Source organism: Durio zibethinus, chromosome 1 (assembly GCF_047325235.1).
Source record: "Durio zibethinus cultivar Kanyao isolate XHJ-2024 chromosome 1, ASM4732523v1, whole genome shotgun sequence".
NCBI classification, from domain to species: Eukaryota; Viridiplantae; Streptophyta; class Magnoliopsida; order Malvales; family Malvaceae; genus Durio; species Durio zibethinus.
This window is the reverse complement of record NC_143162.1, coordinates 1,695,092-1,713,162: the sequence shown is the minus strand read 5'-3', so window position 1 is coordinate 1,713,162 and position 18,071 is coordinate 1,695,092. Positions and strand designations below refer to the sequence as shown.

The window sequence follows — 18,071 nt, the reverse complement described above, 5'->3', positions numbered from 1 at the left end:
TATCTTGTATGGTTTTAAAACTGTAATTAGATCAGGAAGCTCGAGTTTATGGAGTCGACATTAATTTGTAATTAAAATGACTAAGTAAATGAAAACTGAGACAAACAAATACAATAGAACATAGAAATTTTATTGGGAAGGTAGTGACAGAAATTTATAAGAGAATAAGAATCGCAATGGAGGTGAAACACTCTAATTCTTCAGAGCATGCTATCAGCTCGAGAGGGCAATCTCCTGAAGAAATTGCTTGGTACTAAAGGTAGCTTGCTCCGGAATCTGGGATGGCGTAGCCAGAATAAGCCTGCAAACAAAGCCATGATTTTGAATGGCGTCACATACAGCGCCACTGCAGCAAATAGGCAGAATATTACGAAGAGGCTGGTTGCTCTGGGGTCTCTCCAACTGAGTAGAGCCAGAAATCTTTCTCCTTGAGTTGCCATGTCTCCTACCACCGTCTGAATTCTTCCTGCCACACTCCTAAGCCTGTCATATCTCATCCTCACTACATCTTGAGCCTTGGATGTTGGGAAAGTATCGAATTCTTCATCTAGTTCATCTGGGTGAACTACTTCTGCCCATGAAAGCTTGGTGTCCATGTGAGGAGGATGCCTTGGCCGGAACCGGTAATTCCAAATCCCAATAAGAAACATGTATAAGAAGATGGTTGGCAGGATTAATTCTGGATAGCAAATCAATATGAAAAACAGAACATGTACTAGGATCGTAGTGACAGGATTCTTCCAGTGGCAAACTTCACCAAGCCACTTGCTCATAGCTATCACACCCGAAAACAATGAGACAATTCTGAAGAAGTTAGCTTTGCTTCTTCTCATGCTCCACATGTGGGAATCCACATCCAACATATACTCGACAACCTCTCTCCTCAGTGGTGGCTCAGCTCGGCCAAGCCTCACTGCAACAATGTTCATGGCCTGATATCTCAAGCTGTCTAACTGGTTTACGGTGAAAGGTTGCAAATAATGCATTTTTGGCAGCAAGGGATGCCAATAGAGATAAATCATACTTGCAAAAGAGAGGCACGTGAACCTAACTGCTAACTGAAGTTCCCCCATCTTCTTCAATCCAGATGTTTGTAGAACAAGAAGAGGGTAAGAGTTTGTATAAATTTTATCTGTTTCCAGGGTTGATAGTCTAATCCTTACCTTACCGATTCTGGAATCATTTTTACTTCCACTACCTGAAGCTGGTTTTTCACTTCCACCTAAGTGGCAGTTGTCAAAAACCCCCAATGTGATCACCGTGCAAGGGTCATAGACCTCCCAAGTATATTGCTCATTCCATTTTGGATTGAAGCTTTCAATTATAGTTCTCGTGCGCACCCACTTCTGCCCATATTTAGCCACACAGTAAGCATCTGTGGTTCCCCTGCCCTCCTTGGTCTTCATCGGCTGAAGACCTTGAGCACTTAAGATGCCCACTTCCAGGATTCCAATTGGTTTCTTCCAAAGCTGCCTGGCAGTTGGCCTTTGATCACTTATATACATGGTTGAATCATCCAGCACATGATAAGCTCCTTCAAGACAAACTCTAAGATGAATCCTGCCTGCAAATTTGAGTTCGTGCCTCTTGTCTCCCTCCAGAGCACCGAATCCAAATTTTTCGAGGTTGAACCATTTAGAATGAACTGGCCTATGATCCAAGCGGCTTTCAAAGGTGCGGAGGGGTTGGATTATCGTCCCCATAACTTCATCTTTTGCAGGGGTCACTTTATTTTCAACTGTTAGATACAGTTTCTCCTCGAAAGGTTCAGCTGCTACAAACATCAAATCTTCATTCCACATGGGATTTATCGTCTTCTGGGGACATAGCTTAGTTTTCAGTACTTGGTGTCCAACTTGAGCCTTAACAAAAGCCTGTGGTAATTGGCTTCTGTCATGTGGCTCCACATCCTGAGCTTCAATCACGTTCACTCTAAGGTACCACAGTTTTGGAGAGACATAAACCTTTGATCGTATGCTGAAAACACCCTCTCCTTGAACTGAAGCAGCATCTGTGTGCCAGGCTTCTGGAAAAGCTTCATCAGCTTGTGTTCCCATCCAGACCGCAAGCATGACCTCTCCTTTCACCTTGCTATCCCCTCGACGGTCTTCTAATCTATACCATTGTGGTGCCAAAGGGCTATCAGGTGGAACCCTTGTAGGCACTTCATTCATGTCGAAGATTACCCTTCCTATAAAATCATCTCTGCCAACAATCTCTCTGTCTCTGACAAAGACCTCAAGAATTGAAGACTGTATCTTCTCCTTTGAGAATGCAAAGACTTGTTTCCATTCCGGGTTTGTTTTCTTCTCAAAATGCTGTGTTTTTCCTTTATAGTTCCCCAGCTTCACTTCGACATAAGGATCAATATTTCCGGTAACAGGATTAGGGGGCAGATCTTTGGCTTTAACAACTCTGACATACAGATAAAACATCTGTTCAACGAGATCATAAGTGCTTGTTGCTCTTTCACTGCTAATCCAACCACCTCCGCCACGCATTCCTCCATGAGGCCATCGTTCTCCTAGCTGGGGCTTTGTGTCCTTCAATTTGAACTCTTCTTTCTGGGTAGCAGCAGCTGCCGGATTCATTGGTGCAAGACTTTAACTCACCCCTTATGCCGGTTTTGCCTAATGAAATTTTGTTGCTTGATCTTTCTATCTTTGTATGACTTAGGAGCCTTCAAAGCTGCCAAATGAAGTACAATGACTGCTTTATACCTGTATACTTCTCTTGTACCTTTAATACCTGAAGCTGAATGATTAGCATCAAAAAGAGAATTAGAAGGGATTTTTCACTTTAAGGACAGGAAGACAGTTGCCAATGCTACATCATAAATCGTATTCTAAAGTTCTGTAACTCACCTCGGCATACAAGAAAAACCCACTTCTTTTCTAATTGGAATTGATCATAATTGTCTCTCCTTTATTGACTTGTATAGTTGTATTCAAACAATGGATTCTTATCTTCCCAAGAAAGTTGCCCACCAGATATTTTTCTCTCTAGACAGATATCAGTCTCATGGTTTTGGGAGGCATTTGGGACCCTTGGGCTTGATTTGAAGCTTCGGGTTTCAAAAGGGTTTCAGCTACTGTATTAGAGTTCTTTTTCTCTGGTTTTAAATTAGAAGCCTATTTCCTGGAAACATGTCATGCCATTAGCTTTCTATGTCCCTGGGGTTTAACGTGGCTACCTGCCTCATTACACCTTTTCTGCTTCTTTAATGTTAAGAAAAAGAATCTTTTCTTTTTCAAAGAAAAAAAAAAAGGTAATAAAAAAGAATGATCCAGGCTGATATTGAAGATTAATTGGTACAAGGAAAAGGCATCACAAAACATGACCATCCAATATCCGTACTTAAATCTGAAAACATGGAGAACAGCAGTGACTTGGTTCCTAGAATTCCATGTACCAGCAAAAAGATTGTTGATGCCCTACTTGGGTGGACAAAGATAACCTTTTTAACATTTCAATATAGGGTTGAGACCAAGTGCATCCTCACTTTCCTAGATTCTTTGTTAAAATTTTGTCAAACTGCAAAAGCCAAAAAAAAAAAAAAAAGAGCTTAAACTACCCTTCTCTACACATATAGGATGCTGCTAAGACAAGGGTATCCTAGTGATTTTAGCTCAGTTGCATCACTTTGCAGTTGGCCTCTGATTGTGGACAGTTTTCTTCTTTCTGAAACACTGCCAATGGGTGAATGAAGTAAAGGTAGCAAAACACATAAAGAAATTCAATGAACTACAACAGCTGTGTGATGAGAAAGCTTAAAAGAAAAGCAAAAGCAAAGCAGAAAGTTCAAGGGTATATGACCTTACATTGATGCAAAGATGATTTTGCCCTTTTATTCTCCTTCTTTATTCCAATCTTTAGTTTAATTTTTTCCCAATGGCATCTTCAAGTAAGAATTTGGTGTCACTTCAACCTGGGCATCTCTTAGTTGTTTATCATCATCCATAGAATAATAAAAAAATGGAAAATAAATTACATTTAAGTAACACAAGAATTTGGCAAAAGAAAAATGAACTTGAATTATATTAGAATGAACCTAAAAAATGGATTTTTTGAGCATTAATAGAAAATTCCACATCTATTTCTCTCTTTTATTCTTATCTTAATTTTGATTAAAATATCTCAAAGTTTTTAGGTTAACTTAAAATAACACAAACAATTATTATTATTTTTTTATATTCTTGCCATCCATGGTGTTGGTTATGGTGCAAGGGTTTGTAATAGTCTCACACCATTTTTTTACCAAACAAATTAGAAAAAGAAATCGGAAAATATCGCTAAATGAATACACAAGGTTATGTGATCATGAAGAAATTAACAGGAAAAAAAAAGACATATAGATTCATATTACTAACCAGAAGATTAATGAACTTACATGAATCCTTTACAACAATAGAGAAGATGATTTCTTGATAAACCCCATATGTTATTCATCAGTAGAGACAATTACACAAACAAAAGAGGAACAGAAATTGGGTAAATACCATTGGGATATTTTTGGTTTTCTAAAAAATTTATAATTAGTAGTTTTTGAAGAAGATTTTTTTTTTCTATGAAAATTAATTCTAGTTTAAAATTTTTTATATTTAAGATTATTAATATTTAAATCTTAATCGTTGAAATTGAAAATTTAATATTGTATCAATAAATTAGACTACTAAAAGTTACGATAAGTCATCATATAAAATTATGATATGATATTTTAATGGATGTCAAAAATTCATTTTCTAAAATCATTTTATAATATAATTTAAAATTCATAAAACAATGAGTAATCTTTTTTTCCTTTTGTCTAGAAATTCTATTGCATGTGCATATCTTTTTGTCATGGTGTTTAAATATATGTTTTGAAATGTGAAGTATTTTTTACCTTTGATTACTGCAATAAATGTTGTAACTTTAATGATTAGTATAAAGGGCTAAAAAAGTTCTTTTAATTAGTAGATAATGATTACCTTATCTAGCCTTTGGATTTTATTAATAAGTACCAACTGTTTTTAAGATTAATGTATAAAATAACACTTTCACTCAATACATTGAAATCACGTTTAAAATTATTAATTATTATAAATAATATATTAATTAATCTTTATAAATACAATAATTAATTATAATTGTAATTTCTCTAATACTTATAATTTTAAAAAATAATATTTATTGAATCAAACTTGATCACAAATATTTTTATCTTTAATATAAAAATTATCATTTTTTATTGATGAAGGAAATTAAAAGTTAAAATCAATAAGAGGTTGGTTCAATTGATTAAGGTTCATCTTTTTCGATGAATATATTTTGAGTTTAAATTCTGTCGATAATTATTTGTTGAGATCATCTTAAATGTACAATCTATAATCATTTATCTTAAACTGTTATGTACAATACATCTTATCTTGACATGAGAGATCAAATAATTTATCTACCTTCAAATTTTGATGTTTCTTATTAAAAAAAAAAAACAACTCTTTGAATAAAGAATACATGCATTATTTTGGAACATACTCGTTAGTATGATACTGTTTGGATTCTTATCAATATATATATATAAATATTATATATAAAAGTACCAACTCGAAAAGTAAAAAAACAAAGTTTTGGCCAAAAAAAAAAACACAAATACAATGATAATATGTTCTAATTAAGGTGATATTTAAGAAAATAAGTGCAATTAATACATTATTTTTCTTGAATTTGTTAAAAACAATGCATGAAATGCAATTTTTTTCTATTAAATAGTAATTAAATAATGGATTCTTGAATAATTAATTGATGAATAGTTATTTATTTACTGTAACTTTTGATTAAAAATTATTTATTATTTTATTATTGAAAAATTAAAATTTTTAATAAATTCATTCTAAAAAAATAATATTATCATATTATATTGTTTACTTGCAATACACGTGTGGATTAAATTTGTCTTTTAAAATGAACAACAATATATATATATATTTATATATATGCAAAAATGCTGTTAGAAAAATTTTGATACTTATGATATTTTATATAATTCTTAAATTTGGGTTTAAAAATTAAGTTTTAGAATGAAAATTTCAAAAGAAACCTACACCGACAAATTTTATTTTAAAAAAAAGGTTATATTCTTAGTTAAAAAAGATTAGAACATATATATATATATTTTGTTATTCATGATAGTTAATTTGGCTTAAGGTAGAGGATTTATTTTGCATTTTTTTTTTTGAAAAAACAAGAAAACCCAAAAGAAAACAAGGATTTGGATTTGGGCCTACGCTGTCTTATAAACGTCGGGAAGGGAAACCAATTTGTTTTTGAAGCCTGGGCCTAGCCTATAGAGTTCCCTCAATTGTCATACTTTGCTTCGCCGCTTCAATGTTCGAGTTGATATGTCTAAGTTTTTCTTTTCTAGCTAATTAAAAGTCTAAATCTGTCTTCAATTTCTTAGTTTAGTGGTCAAATAAATCTTAAGAAAACACCAAAATTGAGATTCATCTCCAACCTATTTCTTTCTTTTGTTGTAAGGTTCTGTCCCTCTTATTAAACAAAAAAAAAATCTAAATAAAAAATGCATCTTCCTTTATATTAAAATTTTATGAAAATAAAAGTGAAGTTCTATTAGCCTTTTAAAGGCTTTGTCTAAAGCTTAGCTCTATCCGTTGAGTCGAAGAGCTCAAAATTTTTAAAAATATATTAAAATATTAAAAATTATTAAATATATATTTGAATCAAAATTAAATTAAAAAATATTTTTATTAATAATTTATTATTTAAGTTGAATTAGGTACAAGTTCAAAAATATTTATTCAAAATATTTGTGTTGGAATAAATAATTCGATCTGTAAATGAATTTAGAACGTATTTGTAATTGATGATTTATTTTATTTTTATTTATTATGTTACACTTGCATATAATGATATTTTAAATATAGAACGTTAGGGATCAACTTGAATATATTAATATCCATTTTAGTCTCTTCTATATTGTAAGTTGCTAAAAGAAATCAAATAGTATATATGTAAGATTTATTTAACTCTAATTTTTACCTATATCTTTACACTTTCAATACAAATTATTCACATTAATAGTCATCATATTTAATTTTAAAAATAATTAAAGCATGTTGAAATAAGGTCATGTAATTAATACTAATTATACCAATATTACTCTTTTCGGTAATTGAGCTGAGAAAAAAAATGTATGCAATTTGCTCTTCGCTTCCATTGGCACCTGGTTTTCATTAATCTCCTTGTGCTGCCTAAAGCTTCCATCAGTCGCAAGCCTCATTGGCACATGGAAAAATTAGACCAGGAATTGAACAGTCCTCATCAAGCAATATATATGCATAAAACATGTAGCTCAATCCATTTTAACCATTGGATTTTAAATTATATTTTTTTAAAAAATGTGGATCACCCGTTACATTCTAAACATGTAAGATGCCATGTCTATGAAATAAACATTAGATTATACAAAATAAATACGATTTTGTCATACTAATTTGATTTAAATGAAAAAAAAATTCTCTTAATTTTACTCCTGATTTGACTGGAACCAAAATTTTCAATACCATTGAGCAGTCTAAAGCTTCTACGTGCCGAAACCAATTCACAAATGGACAATCTAGTCCCACCACTCTAACCTGCCTCACCCTATAAATCGCATTTTTTGAGCAATATGGTCTCGTCAAGCAAATAGTCTGAAACGTGAAGATTGTTCCAGTTTTTCTCTGCTTTCTCCTCCTCTCCATCTTCTTTTCACCTTTTCTGTCAGAACACTGCAACCCTCATGACAAGAAGGTCCTTCTCCAGATCAAAAAAGCCTTAAACAATCCTTACCTCTTGGCGTCATGGGACCCAAAAACAGATTGCTGTGATTGGTATTGTCTTGAATATGATCTCAACACCCACCGTGTTATTTCACTCACCATGTTCTCTGATGACCTTCTCACAGGCCAAATCCCAGCTGAAGTTGGCGACCTTCCTTACCTTGAAACTCTTCTATTCAGACACCTGCCTAACCTCAATGGTACCATACAGCCTACCATTGTAAAGCTCAAGAACCTCAAGACTCTTCGCTTGAGCTGGACAAACCTGTCTGGTTCTGTACCAGATTTTCTTAGCCAACTTACGAACTTGACTTACTTGGACCTGTCATTTAATAACCTCTCAGGCTCTATTCCAAGCTCCCTCTCTTCACTTCCAAATCTTGGTGCTTTGCATTTGGATAGAAACAAGCTTACAGGTTCAATACCAGAATCTTTTGGTATGTTTCCTGACAAAGCAGTAGGTTTGTACTTGTCTCATAATAAACTTTCTGGTACAATTCCTGCTTCTTTAGGCAACATGGACTTCGATACCATTGACTTGTCCAGGAATATGCTTGAAGGTGATGCTTCAAGGTTGTTTGGATCGAACAAAACTACATCTGAAATTGATCTTTCAAGGAATATGTTCCAGTTTAATCTATCCAAAGTGAAGTTTCCCAAGAGTTTGGCATGGCTGGATCTGAATCACAACAAGATTATGGGAAGCATTCCTACTGGGTTGACCGGAGTGAATTTGCAGTTCTTGAATGTGAGTTACAATAGGTTGTGTTGGCAGATTCCAGTCGGAGGGAAGTTGCAGAATTTCGATTACTCCTCGTATTTTCACAACCGTTGCTTGTGTGGTACTCCGCTTGAAAGCTGCAAGTAACGGTGGAGACAGCTAGGGCTTTGATTGCCGGGGAACACAACCAGTGAAGTGTGTATAGATGATAGTTCAGGAAGAGTTGTAATAAGCACATAGTGGCAAATGATCTGGCATTCAATTTGCTTTTATGTGAGTCTGCTTGTAATTTGATTCGGCTAGAACGTAGAAAAGCACATAATCAGGGTGTAGCTTCCTAATAAACAGCTGTGCAGTTATGTTTTACTCCAAAGTTATTTGCTCTTACATTGCAATGCGGGGCATGAATTTTCTTAAGGGATCAGAAAACGAAGTAATACAAAGGCAGCATAGTAATGCGACTCACATAAATTTGGCCCCCTTCATGAGTTAAGATAAAGAACATGAAGGTGGGAAAATCTCTCTGATCTCCAAAGAATATAAAGGCAGAATCATTCGAAGTACAATAAATTCAGAATGGCTGCTCTAAATCAAGTTGTGATAGCACAATATCCCTAACTCTCAAAATCAAAATTGAACAAAAACTTTTATCGGCAATTTGACCCTTTATTATTTACTCAAAGAAATCAAAAACATTATATTTCCCCTAAAATTAATGTAGTTAAATACAAACACATAAAGTGGAAATAAATTATTCACAAAGCAATTGCCCTTCTCTTTTCGTTTAAGGGTTGCAGTCAAATATCAGTTGCTATAATCCAGTTTACAAGTGTGATGTTAATAAATAAATGCAGTAATTTCTTGATGCACTGTCACAAGGAAGATTCCTTCCATTCTAATCTGTTAAGCCCGTCAACAATTGCCTTCCGAAATTCACCATGATGAAGAAGAAAGGATGACACATGCCCACCAGTAACCCATCTCACTTCTGAACCAGGCCAAGCCTTTTGAAGCTCCAGCACAGAGTGCTTTGGTATGTAACCATCATCCTGAAACACATAATTGCACTTGAAGATATAAATGATGAGATTAAATGACGAGAAGTGACTCTCGAAGACCATTATAAAGAGAGCATTAAGCTTGAGAGGAGATAATTTAGGGATCTAGGCATTACCATAGACATTCTATGAAAAATCTAAAACCTAAGAAGGGTAAGCATATAGGTGTTAGATTCTCCTGTGAGCTTATTTACAGTATGTGGAGTTACCCATGCCCCCTCCCCCTTCTAACAGGGGAAGAAACCTGAATAGTGGGCCTTAAAATAAGAAAAACATGGATGATTCCAACAATCAACAGCATGGACTGCAGGAAAAGGACAACTGTATCACCTAAGTTGTTTGCAAATTGGAATTTTAAATGCAAAAGAAATTAAGTGTTGAAACTTTGGAATCAAATCTTTTAAGTGTAAAAATTGAATAAAACTTTTGCTTTGCAAAAAAATTTTTTCATTGAATTTTTTTTTAAATGCAAAAGAATTTTTTTTTTTCATTGAAGACTTCAAAATCTAAAAATAAAGAGTAACCAAACATGTTTGAAAAAATAGCTTAAAATATCGCAACTAAATTTTCAGTAGTTTTGATAACATGCAAACGAGAGGAAATAAGCAGTTCCATAACAAAATCAACAAAAAATAACTACAAGCTCCTTATCAATATTCTTAAGGAACACCCATTTTGTTAGACAGAGATATGGTACTTACAGTAGCAGCAACAAATATTATGGCACTAGGGTTTTTGGGAATTGGAAAGCGTGTGACATCTGTGAGAGACAGTACATTTCGCATTCGTTCTCTCACCTCCTCGAGAGTCATTGCAGCCTCTTTTGCTGCAAGATCCTCTCTCAGTGCCTCCCATGCAGTGGCATGCTTCAATAAACCCTCACAGAATGCCACAACAGCAGAATGTGGGGAGAGAAAAGGAAGGGTTGCAACAGGTGTGGGGTGCAGTGATCCAACCATTGCAGCATGCACTCCCCCTAATTCCATAAAAGCGTCAAACTTTAAAAGGAAGTACCAATTAAGAGTGAGAGCAACCCAGTTTCAGGAAGAATATTGACCATATATTTCACAACCATGAACCTGGTAATTTAGTTTCTAGCAAAAGGTAATATATGAAAAATACGAATAGAATAATAGCACCACAACAACAACAATTCTTACCCATACTAAGCCCACACACACCCATCTTGCCGAACCCTGCCTCAGAGTCTAACCAATATAAAAGGCTACGTGCCTCTTCAATGGTTGCTCTTCCTAATAAAAGCAAGTCACTAACACACAAGAGTTTTGCACCACGTTGCAGCATAGGGCGTCTTTGACCATAGAAAGGGCTACCAAAAATAGTTATATCAATTAGAAAACATAAATGCATAAGTAAAAGAAGTCAAGCTTTGCTTTTAGCTTCTAAAAGTAGTTGACAACACCAAAAGGACTCCAACCTCTCAAGCACCATAGTTGCAATGTTTTGCTTCAATAATGGTCCACCAAGACGTAATCTCCGTTCAAATGTATGATCTCCTGTGCCTGACAAGGGAGGTTAAATTATATATCAATAAGGATGAGTTCTAAACATCAAATTCACAACCCAAATGATTTTCAATTTGAAGCAATAGTTGCAAGATTGAAATATACATCAAAACTGAAATACTCTGACATGAATAATCTGGGAAGTAACAGCCAATGATTTTACACGGGTATAGCAAACAAACAAAGAATTTATAAACACGTGTAAATGAAACAGCACCACAAGAACATGAAATCTAGTGAATATGTCTATATTCTGTTCTATGAGAGTAGGAATCAGTTCCCTGAATTATAACATAGAGAAAAGCATGTAAACCCTCAAAACATCCCCAATAAGTAGGTCAGGTGAAATTCATTTCAAACATCTTCATATTTCTAGTAAGAACAGATTTTTGACAAATTAGAACAAGAAAATAAATTAAAATAAAAAAGAATACCATTAATTGTGGACGAAAATTAGAAAAGAAAAAGAATAACTAGGAATGAAACAGAGAACAACTTGCGACTGTATGATTTGAAAGAAGGAAAGTGGTTCAGCTATCAACTTGGATGTGTTGCCATGCTCAAATGTAAGCTTATATCAAGCTGCTGTTTGGTATAAACAGTTCAAGGAAAAAAAAGAAAAGAAAGAAATAACACTAAAATCTTTAAAACAAACAATAATAAGTGTGCTAAAGCTTGAAATATATAGAGCTAGTCACAAACAACCATCACAAGACCCAATTAACAAACGGTAGGAAGCTGGTGACATTCTCATTTACCAACCAAAGGTTGTCCATCGTTGTAAATAGACATAATACGAAAATCTCCTTCAATTTTACATCCTGAATAAAGCAGAAATAAACTAAGCCTAAATATTCAATTCCCACCATGTAGAAGATGATTCATTCTAAGCTCACACCAAGAATAAAAAGCAATCAACTAGCATTATCCAGGTATATAAGTAAACATAAATAAACAACTAAGGTTTACCTCCTAATTAAATAATGCAATCACTTATTAAACTAAACTACAGCCAACGGATACAAAACCATATCAAGGGTTTAAATACAACATAATTAATCAATCAAAGAAAACTAAAAGAGCAGGATTTATCTGAAGGCTAAAAGATATACCGTGATACCTGCGAGGTGAACCACACATGCCATCTTTTGAGGTGGCACAAATTTTGGGACAAGGAAAGCAACCCTTGCATTGTGACTTTCAGCAGGCAATGCACTCAGCAAGTGCTCATCACAAGGGGTCCTAAACACACCTTCTCTCAAGCAAGAACTTTGGGTCTCCCAAACTGTTTTCCAAATGGGTTGTATCAATCTTGGAGGCCAGTTTTGGCCTTCAACTTCAGGGAACAGCTGGCTTATCAATCTCTCCAGAAGCTGAAGCTTTGTTCCACCCCATCCTCTTGAGAAAAATGGTGGGGTTATCTTTGTTCTATGCATAAATGCACCATATACATGGTCTAGAATGTAATGAAGCATCCCCAAATTGACTGTAACCATTTTTTTGGAGGAAAACCCAGATTTCAAAATCGCTTAAACCAATGGAAAGTTAGCTCCTTTTTTTATTGTTTTTAGAAATGCCGTGAAAAAGCTATTCACAATCTGAGTTAATTACAACAACCCAGTAATCAAAACTCTATAACAAGATTAGGGTTTTGAAATTTTTTGGTTAGATTGTGAAGAAAGCACAATAGAATAGATCTGGTAAATTAATAATACCTTCTTCCCTGTAAAATTTGAGAAAAAAAGCATGTAAAGATTGGAGTGGATTCAATGAAACAATAGAGTTGCAAAACACAGAAATTTTCAGAAAAAGAATTGAAGATCTGTAAACTATTCAGGGTATGAAATTAATAAGAAAAAAATACAGAGAGGGCTGATATGAAGAAACCGAGGGGGATCCAAATATTATGAATTTTAATTTGAACCAAAGGCAAACTCTGGACTGAGCCCTGAGATAGAATTTAAAACAGCCAATGACACGCGGAAAAGGTTCCTACATGCCATGCCATCCTTATCTAATTGCCACGTCATAGAAAAATCCATTGCGGTTTTGTTCGTTACGAGTTTTTTTTTTTGGTTCTTTTTTGTGTGTTCGGTGAGTCCCATGATTCTGAAGGTCAGCAGCGAACAGAGCGGACAAGTGATAAGGTTGCAATAATTCCTCCATTTTACCCAACTAAATTTTAATAGTTTAATAAAAAATACTAATATATTAAAATACTATTCATGTTTTTCTTAAATAACTAACCTACCCAAAGAAAGAAAAAAGAAACTAGAAAAAGAAATTGGGTGGAAACTGGCGATGATGATCATGATTATCCAGTATAATTAATTGTCCCAAGAAGTTGACTTCTCAACTGTAAGTTAATGCTAGGATGATCAAACTCAAGATCCCTTCAAAAAATATTTTTTTATAGATAATTAAAGTTTTAAATTGAAAATATCTAATTGCAATTATTAGTAATTAAATTAACAGGTACTTTTAAAATTGAAGTCTATCTTTTGTTTTATCTTAAATATATATCTGTGGATGGTTCAAATTTATCATAATCTTTTAGTTAGTGTAATTTTATCATCTTACGTTAATCTTCGAGTAAATTTATTCTTATACTTCAATTTTTGAAATAATTAATGAATATTCAACAAAAATTTTATTAAAAACTGTTTGACAATTCAAAAAATAATTTTTAAAATGATATGGCAAGAAAAATAACCTTGAAGCACACAACAGTTTCAATTGGTTTCTATTTCCATTTGATAAATCAGAACGATGGAAATGGAGATAGCCTAGGGACAGGGATACAGATTAAGGGATGAGCCCGTGGAAGGGTCAGACCAGGTCCTTCTTTCATGTCAACAGTACCATTTGCCCCGTCAACCTTCCAATCAAAGCATTGAATCATAGCAGCAAGACTTGTCTGAACAACTTGCAATGCTAGTGAGGTTCCAGGGCATGATCTTCTTCCACTCCCAAATGGCAACAGTTGAAAATGCTGTCCTCTTACATCCAATTGAGTTTTTCTACTTCCCTCTATGCTGAGAAACCTCTCTGGGCAGAACTCAAGTGGGTTCTCCCAGTGATTAGGATCCCTACCGATAGCCCACACATTGACAAAGAGTCGGGTCTTGGCTGGAATGTCATAACCTCCAATAGTACAGTTTTCACTTGACTCCCGTACAATTATAGGACCAGTGGGGTGAAGCCTTAATGTTTCCTTTACAATAGCTTGAAGGTAGGGGAGATTGGTGATGTCTGATTCTTCTACTATTTTGTTCCTTCCTACAACAATATCAATCTCTTCTCTTGCTTTCTCCATTATATCAGTATGATTAATAAGCTCAGCTAGAGCCCATTCTGTTGTAACAGCAGATGTGTCGGTGCCAGCAGCAAATATGTCCTAGAAAATTTATAAACTATCCATCAGTATTGTCTGTGAATTCTATTGTCAAGTCATTTTCATTTATATTGATAATTCAGAGGTCATCTACACTAACATGATGTCAATGCCAACCGGTGAATTCGGAGTGATTGTCTTTTATAAAAATTTGTTTAAGATATGCGATGATTTGTTCTTCTAACTGAAATTAAAATGGATACTAGCTAGGACCGAGTTTTCTGTAGTTTGTGTAGATTTAGCTCCATTGATTTTGTTCTTATAAATAATAGTTTAATTTCTGGAGACTTTCAGGCTTGAGGACAGAAATAGATTCCCCTTTCAGGAAAGAAGTGAAGAAAATTAGACTACTAAAACAAGGTACTTCAATGTTAGAAAGTAGCTTTATGAGAAAGAGAGAAAGAAACAGTAAAAAAATTTACCAGGATGAATGCCTTTATGTTTTCTCTGGTCAATCTCATCTCTGAGCTTTCATCTTCTGATATATCAAGTAAAATATCAAGCAAATCTTTCACCGTATCACTATCACCTCCATTCTTCTTTCTCTTCCTCGCTTCTTCATGGTCCTTTATTATTTTATCCATCATCACATCAAACTTATCACGAACTTCCTTGAGTTTTTTATTCATTCCTTGCAAATCCAAATTCTTACAGAACCAGATGAAATCTGACAAATTAAACTGCCCTGAGAGCTTGGCTATTGCTTGCACCAACTTCCTTACCTCTTCAGCTTCATCCTCATTATTGGAACATGTTTGATTCATTGTCATTCTTGATACAATATTATTTGTTAGCCTTACAAGCTCTCCTCCAACATCCACCTTTTCACTTGCATTTGCTTTTTTCATCATGAACTGCAAAAACCGCCTTAATTCTTCACGTCTAACCGGAAGAAACTGGTCTAGCATTCGGCCACTTAGAAGTTCAGACATGCAAATTTTCTTCATAAACTTCCAGTAAGGTCCGTATGGGGCAAAGGAGAAATCAGCAGAGCCATATGTAAGGTAGTCAACGGTAGCTGTTTTTGGCCGGTTGGAGAAAGACGACTCATGGGTTTTGAGGAACTCCTTGGCCATTTCCGAGGAGGAAGCCACAACACAAGGGACAGATCCAAGCAGGATATGCATCAAGGGCCCGTGTTTGGTTGAAAGTTTGTGAAGAGCTTGGTGAGGTATTGGTGCTAGGAGGTGGAGGTGTCCAATGATTGGTAGTGCCATAGGGCTTGGTGGGAGACGTGATGTGGTCCGGATCTTGGTGAAGAGTGTTCTGACCAAAATAATGGATACCAGCCATATTAGGAAAAGTAGGAAGTAGCCTTGGAAATCAGCCATCTTTGAACCTTGGTTAATCAACTAACAGTAAGCCTATGGTTTTAGAGAGGTGTTTATATAACTGCTGCTAGGATGTTGGACCTCAATTAACTTCTGGGATCTTGTATTTGGATTTTGGGTGATCATCTTTCTTCCCTCTAGTTCTGCTTAGGATAGCCATGACTGGGTCAGTGGCCATCTGCCGTCGATCACAAGGTCAAAAGTTAAGGATCAGCCCTTATATTATATAATACCATATTGACATTTATTATTCTAAGTATATATATATCTTTTCTGTTCTCTTGACATATTCGTAAATTGTAAGCTACTGTTAAGCCTCCATTGTTATATACTGATTTTTTATTCCTTTCTCACGTCATGTTTCAACCTTTTAGAAGTTGCATTTGGTTGTTTCTGCAAGTGGCCGGCCGGCTGGGAGCCAACAAGAAATGAGAAACCTGACCGGCCATTCTGATAACGATGTTTGAGCTTAAAACTGCAAAAGAATTGGCAGGAAAACCTAAACAGGCCCAGACACAATTAGCAATAAACAATTCTGAGAGGGCATTCCAATTCTTTTGAGTGAGGTTTCCTTCCTTTCAATGACAATTCACTGCATTTTCTCTAATCTTATAATAACGTGTCATTTTCTTCTTTTCTTCCGTCCTTTTGGGCCACCAATGATTTAATCACAATTCATTGGCGACATTAAAATTGTTTCCTGGAAAACAGACAAGATAATGGCCTTGTTCGTTTATGGTTGATTGTATCCTGCTTCCTCTGCCTTCTTCCTATCTAAATTCCTGGGTCTAATGAAGTTTATAATTCTTAATGCAAGCTGGAATTAGCTTTCTTTTACATATCTTTCCTTCATTAATTTTCAAGAGGACATGATTTAGCATCTTAAAGCAACAAGTGAAAAGCATAATTTTCTGCATGAAAGGATTTTTTATTAAGCAGCCTCAGTTAAAACTTTTGAATGGTGGAATTTTGGTGATAGATAAATCGAACCAATTGGAGCTAGTTCTGTGTTACATTTCCTAAATAGGAGATATGGATGCAGCTAGCTAGAAGGAAAACAAAGTTTGGCAAAACTAATAAAAGTTCTGTCTCAATGGCATGGACTGACCATGTATTTTCATGTTTGAGAACAGTTTGATCTCATTGGCTGTTCTTTTTCATTCATTTTACCCGACAGATCTGCAAAAATGGGGAAGAAATGTGCTATCTGAGATACAAACATGCACATACCAAACTCATATGACATAGAAAGTCAGAAAGTTTATTGAAAAAGGGTAAGGTGATTTGGCAAACCGTAACAGTGGTAATTCCAAGAAGAAACAAGCCCACCTGAATGCTAAACAACATGGAAAGCCACAACATAGGAACGGCCAATTTGCCTAGTTATAAGAGATTATACAATTTATGAAAATAGAAAATATGGACAGAATCTAAAACTACTGACAATCAGCTGCTGATGACAACCATATTTCTACTAACATTGTATTTTTATATAGCGGATTTAGATGAAGCAAGCAAGCTTGAGGCTCAGTCATTGAAGGTTTCTGAGCCAGGATGTATTTGAATGATTCACCATAGCAGTGGAGATCTGAGAAATTCAATAACTAGCATTTCTACAATCAGACAATGAACAGTATCAGAATCTCAGACTGATGGAAATGGAGAAAGCCTAGCCACAGGGTAACAAACCAAGGGATGAGCTCTAAGAGGAGCCATTCCAGCTTTTTTCTTCCATATTAACAGTACCATTTGCTCCATTCCCAACTTTCCAATCAAAGCAATGGACAATCTTAAATCTTAAATCCATAATTAGCAAATAGATAGGCAAGAGCCCAAATATAAAATGACCAAAGCATTATAAACCCAATTTGAAGAAGACATAATTGGAGATGATTTTGGGCCTAAAATTTACTAAGTCCTTTTTAAAGTCCAAGTAGTAATCTAAGTCAAAGCCCTAGTCTGAACCTAACTTCTGTTCTGCACCGTTCTCCTACCTTTACCAGTCAGCCATGCCACAAGCAGCATTGCGTAAACTCCTACCTCCTCTCAGCCTGCATCCATTTCTTCTTCTTCCTTTGATCACTAGAACAGGTAACCAAAAGGCGAAAAGGAGGCGTCAAAATGCTCCAAGCTATGTCAGACACATATATCACACTCTAACCATGTCGTGTCATTCGAATGTTAAATCTTAGGTTGTCTTACTCTTATATTCAAGTTGGAT

The 18,071-nt window shown here is 35.0% G+C and overlaps 4 protein-coding genes across 5 annotated transcripts; 1 reads left to right on the top strand and 3 right to left on the bottom strand.

Moving 5' to 3' along the window:
* Window positions 1-109: 109 nt before the first annotated feature.
* On the bottom strand, window positions 110-4,501 carry LOC111311553 (FT-interacting protein 1-like). Its single transcript, XM_089757868.1, has 3 exons — window positions 4,391-4,501; window positions 2,865-3,928; window positions 110-2,754 (listed from the first exon to the last, which is right to left on the bottom strand). Exon 3 carries the CDS (start codon window positions 2,589-2,591, stop codon window positions 201-203), a length of 2,391 nt encoding a protein of 796 aa, XP_089613994.1. The 5' UTR covers window positions 2,592-2,754; window positions 2,865-3,928; window positions 4,391-4,501; the 3' UTR covers window positions 110-200.
* Window positions 4,502-7,683: 3,182 nt separating this feature from the next.
* On the top strand, window positions 7,684-8,914 carry LOC111311552 (polygalacturonase inhibitor-like). The gene has a single exon (XM_022911021.2). The coding sequence runs from the start codon at window positions 7,921-7,923 to the stop codon at window positions 8,686-8,688; it is 768 nt and encodes a 255-aa protein (XP_022766756.2). The 5' UTR covers window positions 7,684-7,920; the 3' UTR covers window positions 8,689-8,914.
* Window positions 8,915-9,186: 272 nt separating this feature from the next.
* On the bottom strand, window positions 9,187-13,075 carry LOC111311551 (uncharacterized). Of its 2 annotated transcripts, none has more exons than XM_022911020.2 (5): window positions 12,246-13,075; window positions 11,038-11,122; window positions 10,760-10,929; window positions 10,301-10,575; window positions 9,187-9,590 (listed from the first exon to the last, which is right to left on the bottom strand). In XM_022911020.2, the coding sequence occupies exons 1-5, from the start codon at window positions 12,619-12,621 to the stop codon at window positions 9,414-9,416; spliced, it is 1,083 nt and encodes a 360-aa protein (XP_022766755.2). In that variant the 5' UTR covers window positions 12,622-13,075; the 3' UTR covers window positions 9,187-9,413. The 2 variants fall into 2 exon arrangements, with proteins under 2 accessions (XP_022766755.2, XP_089614053.1); XM_089757927.1 differs by having other exon boundaries at window positions 10,397-10,575; window positions 12,246-13,056.
* A 716-nt stretch (window positions 13,076-13,791) lies between these two features.
* On the bottom strand, window positions 13,792-16,338 carry LOC111310912 (3,9-dihydroxypterocarpan 6A-monooxygenase-like). Its single transcript, XM_022910284.2, has 2 exons — window positions 14,942-16,338; window positions 13,792-14,522 (listed from the first exon to the last, which is right to left on the bottom strand). The coding sequence occupies exons 1-2, from the start codon at window positions 15,848-15,850 to the stop codon at window positions 13,887-13,889; spliced, it is 1,545 nt and encodes a 514-aa protein (XP_022766019.2). The 5' UTR covers window positions 15,851-16,338; the 3' UTR covers window positions 13,792-13,886.
* Between the last annotated feature and the right edge of the window lie 1,733 nt (window positions 16,339-18,071).

What these genes read in the sequence shown, in the direction of transcription:
- LOC111311552 (XM_022911021.2), top strand. Translation starts at nt 7,921, where the DNA reads ATGTTCTCTGATGACCTTCTCACAGGCCAAATCCCAGCTGAAGTTGGC.
- LOC111311553 (XM_089757868.1), bottom strand. Translation starts at nt 2,591, where the DNA reads ATGAATCCGGCAGCTGCTGCTACCCAGAAAGAAGAGTTCAAATTGAAG.
- LOC111311551 (XM_022911020.2), bottom strand. Translation starts at nt 12,621, where the DNA reads ATGGTTACAGTCAATTTGGGGATGCTTCATTACATTCTAGACCATGTA. An exon ending in GCAACTATGGTGCTTGAGAG is followed by an intron (nt 10,930 to 11,037) that starts GTTGGAGTCCTT and finishes TATTTTTGGTAG; the next exon opens with CCCTTTCTATGGTCAAAGAC. An exon ending in TGTGTGTGGGCTTAGTATGG is followed by an intron (nt 10,576 to 10,759) that starts GTAAGAATTGTT and finishes TTATGGAATTAG; the next exon opens with GGGGAGTGCATGCTGCAATG.
- LOC111310912 (XM_022910284.2), bottom strand. Translation starts at nt 15,850, where the DNA reads ATGGCTGATTTCCAAGGCTACTTCCTACTTTTCCTAATATGGCTGGTA. An exon ending in ACATAAAGGCATTCATCCTG is followed by an intron (nt 14,523 to 14,941) that starts GTAAATTTTTTT and finishes TAAATTTTCTAG; the next exon opens with GACATATTTGCTGCTGGCAC.